The sequence below is a fragment of the Lampris incognitus genome, chromosome 8 (assembly GCF_029633865.1).
Source record: "Lampris incognitus isolate fLamInc1 chromosome 8, fLamInc1.hap2, whole genome shotgun sequence".
In the NCBI taxonomy this organism is placed as follows: domain Eukaryota; kingdom Metazoa; phylum Chordata; class Actinopteri; order Lampriformes; family Lampridae; genus Lampris; species Lampris incognitus.
Window position 1 is genome coordinate 31,617,230 of NC_079218.1, and position 10,784 is coordinate 31,628,013.

The 10,784-nt window shown below is 40.7% G+C and overlaps 1 protein-coding gene across 2 annotated transcripts; it reads right to left on the reverse strand.

Moving 5' to 3' along the window:
• Positions 1–287: 287 nt before the first annotated feature.
• LOC130116526 (heterogeneous nuclear ribonucleoprotein A/B-like) lies at positions 288–9,659 on the reverse strand. Of its 2 annotated transcripts, XM_056284449.1 has the most exons (9): positions 9,588–9,659; positions 8,485–8,666; positions 7,973–8,141; positions 5,732–5,890; positions 5,287–5,418; positions 5,082–5,181; positions 4,666–4,809; positions 3,045–3,132; positions 288–1,370 (listed from the first exon to the last, which is right to left on the reverse strand). In XM_056284449.1, the coding sequence occupies exons 2-8, from the start codon at positions 8,649–8,651 to the stop codon at positions 3,062–3,064; spliced, it is 942 nt and encodes a 313-aa protein (XP_056140424.1). In that variant the 5' UTR covers positions 8,652–8,666; positions 9,588–9,659; the 3' UTR covers positions 288–1,370; positions 3,045–3,061. The 2 variants fall into 2 exon arrangements, with proteins under 2 accessions (XP_056140424.1, XP_056140425.1); XM_056284450.1 differs by lacking the exon at positions 3,045–3,132.
• Positions 9,660–10,784: the final 1,125 nt, after the last annotated feature.

Below are 10,784 nucleotides of genomic sequence, written 5' to 3' on the forward strand. Positions count from 1 at the left end.
ATTTTATTTGTAATTTGTTATAAATAATATAATTCTACAGGTATGCCCTTCTTTGTGAAAATACATCCTGTTCTGTATAAAAAGTCCACTTTTGAGTATAGCAATATATTCAAATATATTTTATCTTACCGCATTTATATATTAGTACTTAAATGTATTTGCAGGATACACACTTCCATCTGTGCCGACAACCGATAGTCTGGAACAAGAAATTTGGCTTACTAAGTTCAACCTTATATTTTGACAAAAAACTTCGAACAGCACTAACAAAACACTGAAAGTACACACACTTTATAAACCAGAGTATTTATTACTAACAAACTGCCAAAGACACCGGCTAAGGAGAACCCAGGGCATCAGGAACTCCCTCCAGGGAAACTTCAAACATTTAACTTTAAAAACAATCACATCAAAACCCAATGGCAATTTAAAAACACATTTAAGTCGACAGAAACTAAATCAAATCATTGTTTAAGATACCTTGCAAAAATGGGATCTGTAGTTGGTAGCATGCTCTAATTTTGTATCGCCATTAACAATGGGTTGTTGTGACATTTCCATACTTGCACGTATGGATCTGATACACATGTAATTTCATTATATCCAGAAAGAGCCTACCCTACAGGCTGAAAGCAAAAGATTCACAAGTCAACGGTTGGAAGGAAGTCTCATATGGAGCAGCAAACTGTTGCAAGTACATTAGCTCCAACATTTAAACGGGTTAAAATTAGGCCTACTCAGCCAAGTACACTGGATAGACTCAAAAAGCATTCCAAGCGCTGTTCTTACTAACAGAGGCACATCAGACATCTAAACCCCAAAGCAAATAAATCATTTTGTCAAATTTTTCAACTTCTAGTTCATGGGCTAACTGAGTAACTATGCCTTAAGTCTAAACCCACACAACCCACGAAGTTAAAAGACTGAAATTTAGTGACTTGTTTCAAAAATTGACCCCAGAGTCTGGAAGCACTGGAACCAAACTTACTGAAAATTGTTTTATTTTTTTTTCCAAAAACCAAAATAAGGGAAAAAAATGCTCCTTTACAGTGAAGATTTTTCCTGTAAAGCCAGCAAACATGTAAAATACAACCCTTACAATACATTAGAATCAAAACGGGTACCAAAAAGTACAGTAAAAATTATACTTCCATCACTGGAAATGGAGGAAAAAAAAAAAAAGGAAAATGGGAGGAAAGAAATAGAACCTAAAAACGATAAAACAAACACGTGAAAAAAAAAGTTACACTTTATTCTGATGGTTTCTGTACAAATGGTCATCTGTCATAAAAGGGAGAGTTTGAAGAGAGTCCAGTGTGTCCCTGTTGGGCCACCGTACCCCCACTCAGTCTCACAGGATCACTTGAGCCCTAGAAAGGGAGAACATTTTTAGACACATTTCCATCATAGTAACGCAATACATCATAAATCTCTATTGGAGTTGGCGAGTTGTCAAGATCAACTGTCACTAGTCCACTGTTCCCTCCAATGGCTAGTGGGCAAATCTACTTTGAAAAAGGTACAATCACTGCCACAAAACCAAATTATGACCACTGTCCTCAGTCTCTCCACTGGAGCTTATGGTAGAAATTAAGTCCTTCAAAACCATGTTGTGAAGACACGCAGGCAGAGGGCATTAAGGATTCCACCTGCAGTTTACAGAAACTGCTATGGGACACACCAGTAAGAAAGGCTTACATTTTCTAGGATCATGAAAACTGAGGGTTAGACCCTCTAAAAATTGTAGGGAGTGAGTGATTTTGCAGGAAAAAAAAGAAGAAAAAAAACGTCTCTTCTAAAGCTTTAGATAACTTGGGTTTGAATGGGTTAGATTGTTTGTATGGGTTAGACTGTTAGCAGGCGCTCAGAATAATGCAGCATTTGTTAAGATAGTTACAGGGCAGAAGCAGAGATTTCAGTGTAAAGGGATGGTTGGGCACTTAAACCCATCCTAATTAACAGGAATTCAAGAACTCGTTCTGTCAGCCTCTTTATCCCAATGCTTGAAAGAACTGTTTTAGTTGCATTGACAAGGGGTATTTTTTCACATATTGCTCATTTTGTCAAATGCTTTATTTACTATAAAACATTTGTACGGCAGTTATGAATCTGCCAAAGGCTATGTAACATCTTAGATCATAGTTTAAGCATAATTTATCCTGCAGATAAAGTTAAAATTTCTTGCCCCATGCCTCTAACACAACACCAAAGCTGAGGCTTTGCTTCATGGGTCTACTGAAAGGAATTCTGTGTCACGGCCCTAACCGTCTCATGAGACCCTGATCCATCCCTTTACCATCAGGTCGCCAAGCAGCTGTGAAGCAGATAGTCTCCAATCTCTCAAACAGGTAAAACTGATGGCTTGTAAATTCCCAGGGTAGTCAACTGGTGGGCCAACACTTCCATTTAATTCAGGGAATTTATAAGTTGACAGATTCTCCCCTATATCCCCACTGAAGTCTAAGGGCGAGTCATCCTGAGCCCCACGCCCTATATCCACCTAAAAGCTATGCTTAATATATATATATATATATATATATATATTTTTTTTTAGTGCACACATACCACAGGGCAGGTACACATCTACCTTCAATTCTTCGACAGGGGGTTCCACTTCCTACATTTTAATAACCGATTTAAATTTTTAAAAAAAGGGGGGGAGTTGTAAAGCCTTAAGCTGCCAGTTTCTACTTTCTTCGGTTGCTTGATTAAAATACAAACAAGGGAAGAGGCTTAGTTACTTTGCACCACCAACTGTTTCTGTGCTAGCGAGTTCAGAATTTAAGCTTTACTAGGTTAATTGAAGATTTTCCACTGTGGAGGACATGGGCTCCAAACTATCACTTCGGAATTCTAGACAAACCCCTTCCAATTTCGTGACTTTGTTGTGCTAGCAGTAGACGTGTGGCCCCGAGGACATAGGCACTACATTTCAAGTGATGCTAATGATTTTAGAGAAGATTCTATGGCAGTACCACTCCTGTCCACCCCAGCGTGCTGTGGCAGTTGTAGTCACAAGTTTTGACTATGAAGACACAGCATACCTTGCACTACCATGTGATCAGTATGGCTTGTAGCTAGTCTGGTGACCTCCCCGTCTTGGAGTTTTCCCATAGCTGGCATTGCCCTGGTCTGCGGGGACAGAGAGAGAGGCCACTGAGTGCTTCTGCGCAGAGACATGTCAAACAATCAAGCAGGTTCCCGTCCAGCCAGCCACACCCCATGGCTACACCGCCAGCAGGTGTTAACTAGGGATGTACCAATACTATTCTATAGACATGTTTTCTAATATAGACCTAGGGAAGCACTTTCTCACCTCTCAAATCAAGTTCAGCAATAGCACCCTTTATATTTCTACAAAATTACTAGATCTCCGTTCAGCCTTTTAAGTTGTATTCAATTTACTTATTCACGGCTTTCAATTCTGGGTTGGCATTAAGGATGGAACACGTCACTGGTTCAGCTCAAACCTCACATTCAACTTTTCCATCACAATGGAACTGGATCGTTCATTAAAACCCACTGTCAATGGCTAAGCCCAGACTTTTCGCTGGAACCCTGAATGGCCTAGCCATGTCTAGATGAATGCCTCATGCCAGATGTCTCATTTTATAGCAAAATGGAAAAATAAAATATTGATAAACCAACCACTTGCCATAATTTTTAATGCTGAAATAAATAAGCCAATGAACAGTTTTAGAGTTCAATCTTGCTTTTCTCAGCCCAGAACAATTTCCAAAACTTGCCATTTTTATCTTTTGCCAGTCTTGAGTTATTCATTCACACCGTTCTTCCCCTTTACACTTGGCCTGTATTACCGGCATCTGATCACTGGTCAACTATTAAATACCATACATATTTAAGAGGATGACTTTTCAAAACACGGTTAGGTCTGGCTCCTGGTAATAAACACCTCATTCCCTACAACAGTTACATAGTCTTGGATGCTTGAGCAAGACGATTATGAGCTTTTCAGTTTTGATCTTGAATCAGACGTAAGCAGGCTTTTGCCATCAGGGCCCCAAGTCTCTGAAACAACCATCTTCTTCTTTTTTTTTTGGGATGTTCAAGTTCTGAATATAGAGTATTTCTTGGCTATGACTACCAATACGAGATTCTCAACTATGACATAATTAGTAAATGCTATATAGCAGAGACTTTTTACAAAGACCCACCCCCCCACTTCTTTAGACACAATTTCTTGCTTTTAGAATCGTGCTATGACCCCTCTTTTTTGTTTAAGTTAACATGCCAAGTCAAATTCCTTGCAAGTGTGAACTCAGATGAAAAGTCACTAAAAAAACAAAAACAAAACAAAAAAACCTAACAGCAACACACTTGAGACCATCTCAATAATATAGAACCCCAGTGATCCCTGTCCTCTACCAACCTCATGGGAAATATTTAAGGAAAGATCATTCACACATTCAGTGGACAAATCTGGAGATCCAGTTCAACAACTAATTTTTCTCTTGAAAAAGATGAGTCTACTGTACTAAAAGTGCATAAAAAAGTGGGTGCTGTGATTGCTGGTATGCTACACTGGGCTTGTGCTGAATTCTTGGAAGCAAATTTCCAAGAGCCCCAAGAGTCTGCTTTGTATTCTATACCAGTATTGGTGCATCCCTAGGGTGTTTGTGTATATATGTGGGGGTGTATCCTCACTGTAATCATATCCACCGCCATATCCATAGTAACCAGAAGAGTAGTCATAGTTGCCATAGCCACCATATCCACCATAGCCGTAACCTTGGTTCCCATAGCCCTGGTTCCAGTAGTTGCCATAGCCCTGATTCCAACCCTGTTGACCTGACAGAGGGAAGACAAATACATAAAGAAACTTTCTTGGAAAAGAATTCTAGTTTCAATGATACCTGTTGAAAATCTTTAAAAGACCTTGCTTTGATGCACTTGAGAACTAAATCTAAATTACTTTCTGTAGGTGAATACACCAACACGAGGTCTCTTCACTGTGTAGCTTTACCCCCCCCCCCTTGATCCTACACAAGTCATGTGGCCATGGAAACATGGCCATATGTATAAAGCCAGGAATCAAGAAGGAGGCATCTGCTGCTCCTCACCTCCACGGCCTCTGCCTCCCCTGCCTCCATATCCCCCCCGGCCTCCTCCATACTGCTGCTGCTGGTACACCTCCTTCGGCTGGGCAATTTTCAGCTCACACTAAGAAAAGCAATACATGCAAGTCCAAAACCAGCGTTTTATAACATGTGAAATACATCATATGTTCACAGATACAAATCTCACACTGTATATTAATCTGTGCACCTTGCTGGTCTCGATGGTGTGGAACTTCTTCTCCAGACACTTCTTAACACTGGCTTCATCTTTGTAAGTAATGAAGATAAAACCCCTCCTCTTCTGTGACTTGGGGTCAATTGGAAGCTCGATGGTCTCGATCTAGAGAGGGGAGGAGGACAGAGAAAGAACCGTTTGTAGAGATAATGGGGTAGAGTCTGTAGAACTGGCCTTCCACGCATCAGTTTCGCCATCTTTTAGACAGTGAGAATTAACAGAGGCCAGCATAATTCTCTGCAATGTTTTCTCCCCCTCACAAGCACAAGCCTTGCTAAATGAAATCAAGTTAAATACGACTCTGCTTGTGTGTGTTCTGTGGAAGTACAACTGACCCAAGTTAAAAACTCCTTACTGTGTGAAAAGCAACTCAATTTACACTGTCAACATTACAGCCCAACATTTAAATCTAAGTTACCTCTCCAAAGGCTCCAAAGTATTGCCTGATCGTGTCCTCAGAGGCCTCAGGGTTTAAACCTCCAACAAATATCTTCTTAGCAGGCTCCTTCTTCATGGCCATGGCCCTCTTGGGATCAATCTGACGCCCATCCAGCCTATGCTCCTTCTGCTCTAGAACCTAGAGAAACATTTAAAAGGGAAAGGAAAATATGGTAAACAGCAGTTTGAAAAATAAATTGATATTAACTAGTAATTCAGGTGATTAAATGAGTGATAATTTTAGATTTCAAGCAGAACTCTGAATGAGTTTATGAATGCTGCCACTGAAACCAACCACACAGAAAACCCCAGATCACTGGTGTAAATACTGGTGTCACACAGGCTCCAAACACGGTGAGTAAACATTGAAATGTTGGGACTGCAGACAATTACATCGGCTTTTTTCCCCCTTTTTAAACAGCACTAAAGAACACTGATGGTCCAATCTGTATTCTATGCATTCGGAGTCACTTTTTCATCATATCGCTGAAGGTGATTTTGGTTTAGTCATTTTACCCCTTTTCACTGAAGTGCAACACCTGCGGAGTATCACAGCATTGAGCTTGTAACAGCACACATTGCTACTTCTGCAAACTGTATGAAAATCTCTAAATGTCATTAGAACAGCAATATGAACACAAAACAAACGTCACTTAATGGTCAACCATACCAACGCTCCTTACAGTCTATTACAAGCTACCAATCAGCTACCAAGCTACGTTACAGTTTCCATTCCTTTGAACTCGGCCCTAACTACTTGTAAATAAAAGTTCAATAAGTTCATCTGGACACAATGTTGATTGACAGAAATGTTTCATCACTCATCTAAGTGACCACTTCAGTCTAAACTGACTGCAGGTATCCCCACCCTTATAAACAATAAGTTGTTTGCATATGATGTCACGAACTACAGATGGAGGGCAGAAAGTGATTTTCTACATAGGAAGCACTATTACAAACTTTTGAAATACCTATGTTTGGTGTCATTAACAGAAACCACAAGGAGTTTTTAATTGAGTACCAAAAGTTGTTGTTCATGAGGGGGGGATGCCAAGAAATTGACCGAAAACGCCAGAAAAAAATGGCTTGTGAACCGTCATCTGTGGTCAGGAGGAGCGGAGTCGGATAACGCGCATGTGTGCAGTGACCACTTTAACCAAAAAAAAAAAAACAAAAAAACAAACCCTCTTCATAACATAAGGATCATGTCCAACATATCTTTCTGTTTATACCTTTCTCTCATAATATTGTATGAACTAGCACAGTTCAGGCTAAACTAGCTCCATCTCATCCATTCTGCTTTTCCACTTCCTGCCCTCCATCTGAATCTCGCACAAACAAGCTATACAGTGGCGCAACAACTAAACCCAATGATCAGTTTCATATGCAGATAGGCTTGATCATTAACTAGAATTTCAATGGCCATGTGTACTATTCACAGAGGATTTGGGAATGTCTGTAATCACCGCATTGTAAGATGGCGCCAGATGTACTCTTAGCCCCCCCCCCCCCCCCCGATTCAGGGATGGTTGCTCCCTCTTCACATTTGACTCCCCATTCAAACCAGTGTTCCTCCCTATCAAAGATGTGCACATCCTCATCCTTGAAAGAGTGGCCACTGGCCTATAGATGGGTGGGGATACCTGCAGAGTCCTGACCTGACGCGTTAACTCTTCTGTGTTGTGCCATCCTTGTTGGTTTCGGTCGTTATGCAACTGTATCGTTTATAAGGGTGGGGATACCTGCAGTCAGTTTAGACTGAAGAGGTCACTTAGATGAGTGATGAAACATTTCTGTCAATAAATGTTGTGTCCAGATGAACTGATTCAATGTTCTTTGATTTTCTTACCTGGATTATTGAGCATGCATTAAGACACCCTAACTACTTTGTTTAAGTGTTATGACAATACCCATCCCTGATCACTTAACCATGTTTTGCCGTTATATCTATGGGGGTACAGCAAAGTGCCCTTAGCAGTGCTCAAAGTCAACCTAAACCAATAAAATTACATCCTCAAGGAATACTGTTGAATTAATAATTTACCAAAATTTCACATTTTACCAGCTCTCTCATTATGTTAGGGAAACGCCGCTTAAAAAGGAACAGATTACACCAGGTCTGAAATTATGTGTGCACATGTGTGTGCACATGTAAAAACCTCTTTGCATTTAGAAAACCCAGGCAATAGCTCAGCTGTTGCTGAACAGTAAAGCAACCCACCTTATCTACACTAGATGCATCTTTGAAAAGAACAAAGCCAAAGCCTCGGGAGCGACCTGTGGTTGAGTCCATCTTGATGGTGCAGTCTGAAACCTCACCAAACTTGGAGAAATAGTCTTTCAGGTCTTTTTTACTTGTATCCCAGCTGAGGCCTCCTACAAACATCTTCCTGAAATACAGTGGCAGGAACAGATTTAAAATTAATCTCTTCAACACAAGTACACTTTAAGTAAATTACACTTCCAATAAAAAAACGAAATACTATAAACTCAACCTAATTCTAATCATCACCCTTGGGTCAAAGGAATACTTTTGAACCATCGAATGTCTGGCTTTGGCCCTTCCCATATATGTCTTAAAGAAGTCAATATGGAAAAGGGGGCTGCTTAAGGTTATATTTTTTATGGGTGTATGAGTCCACCAGGAGTTTTACATTTCAACCCTACTGTTAAGTTATACTGCCAATTAATCCACTGACAGCCCAAGCGTACGAGAAATACTTAGAAACTGACCCAGCGTCATCCTCTCCTTTGCTGGCGTTGATCTTGCCGCCATCTCCACCATCATCCTGCACCTCCTCGGTTGCTGTGAACTCTTCCTGCTCTCCTCCATTCTGCTCTTCTCCTCCCTCATTACCGTTCTCTGATGTCTCCATGTACTGATTCTCGGCGTCTGCCATACTGATAGGCAAGAGCTAAAAAGAAGAAGAAAAAAAAAAGGATTTTCTCAGGATTAAGATCCGTGCAATATTTCAGCGCAACTAACTGATGACATTTGGACTCAATAGCATCATTACATGAGAACATTCAGACATCATTACACTGTCTTGTCCCAGTGGGTTAAACACTACTGCTCACTTTCCCGCGCGCGTTTTTCAATGGGTATACAGTATATCGTGATAATTTGTTCAACATGTTCACCATTTTTGCCATTGATTGTCTAATGGAAAGCAAGCGAACTATCGCCATGTGCTCCCTTACTGAAATATCAAGAGGGGTAAAAACAAACGATGCAGGAAACAAGGGGTCCTTGGAAAACGACGGGATGAGATATTAAAAAAGAATCAGGAATTAGCTACCTTTAGTGAGTACAACACGATGGCGCAACATTTAAGGGCTCAATCGGGCAGAAAACCCGTTAACTGTGCCATCATGATTTCAAACAACATTTTCAGTCGGCGTCGGCTATTCAAGCCGACCGCGCTTCGTAGCTTTCATTGCCGCTCACCACATGATGCAGGCCCAAACAGGAACAACAATCTATCCACTTGGCTATATTTCAAGAAACTCAGCCAGTGTGCGTCTTTGTTTTTACAATTTAAACTCATAACAAAGAAATATGCATGTGTGGACCTACTAATCGTTGAAATTTTGCTAAATGAACCAACATTTGCTTGAAAAAACAGTTAGCCTTTCAGGCTAATCTCCCTTCGGCCCTGTGACGCTCAATAAACCGCCTTTAGCTTAGCACCACTTTCTAGCCCGTCGTACAAAGGAAACAGCTGACTCGTTTGTTGCTAGTAAGATAAAACAGGTGACATGAAATACGACAGAACAAAGATGTCATTCCATATCGTGTGAACTAGCAGCATAAAAACTGTGAAATGTGCACTTACTTTTTCGGAATTGAGGAGACGGTGAACAGCGTACTCAAGATGGACACTCTCCAAATTCGCCGCTGACTCGTGGCAAAATATATACAACCGGATGTGACCGAGAGCTGGGAACGTTCAAATAAGGAAAGAAATGATAGGACGCTCACGGCGGCCCTGTAATAAAGAACCTATCTGGTTGGTTATTGAAACACTTACAAAACAACTGCAGCAGCCTCTTTTCTCTTGATATCGCTTCATATGCCGCCGTGCTTATGTTGCGACGCAGAACACAATTCCCCATGCAGAAAGATCTGAGCAAAGTTCCGCAACATCAAGAAGTAACGACCGAGAAAAAAAAATCACCTGTTAGCTTATTGCGTCTGAAGTTCATTAAAGTATTTCTTAGTATTATCTCATACTACAAAAAGGCCTTTGTTTGGAGTTAAAAGAAAACAAGAGGTTGTTGGTCTGGATGTACATCTGAACATGTTTTTCCTCTACAAGCGAAGTGTTAGCTCTATATGTCCTTTATTGGCCAACACAATCAGAATCACTTAAATGTCCATGCAGCTTTCATTAACGTACTGACATGTCCTAAGACCCCATTTACACCTGGTATTAAAATGCGATCTTTATCCGAACACGTTTTCCGGATAAGGGAAAACACAATAATGTAAGGTGTAAATACATCGTGATCGGATCTGTCTGACCACATCTGGAGGCAGAAGTCTGGCTTGCATTGCGTTCTGGTTTTAGGTAGGTGTAAACGCAATCCGTACCTACGCAACATCATCTCTCATCCACAGAGACCGGTTCACTGTCGTAGCATTTACAGCAGCCGCAAATTCAATTGCTACACAGGGTCAGACTTCTTTTCTTGTTTGCTCCTAACAGAATATAATAGCGTCTCCGGCGATCCTGCCATATTGACATCGAGCCTACAGCTGATTTGCCTCCACCTTAAATTACCCACGCGCATGTTTTGCTCTGTAGGACAGAGATACGATCTCAACGAGGATAACGAGAACGCATTAAAATACCAGATGTAAACGCAAAGGCAAGATTGGATCGTTTATTATCCTGATGACGTATCCGGACACAGATCGCATTTTAATACCAGGTGTAAATAAGGTGTAAATTATCGATGAGATGCATAAAATGGGGAAAAACTAGAAATCAGCACTCATAAGCAAGCTCACAGAACAAAAGTGGGATAAC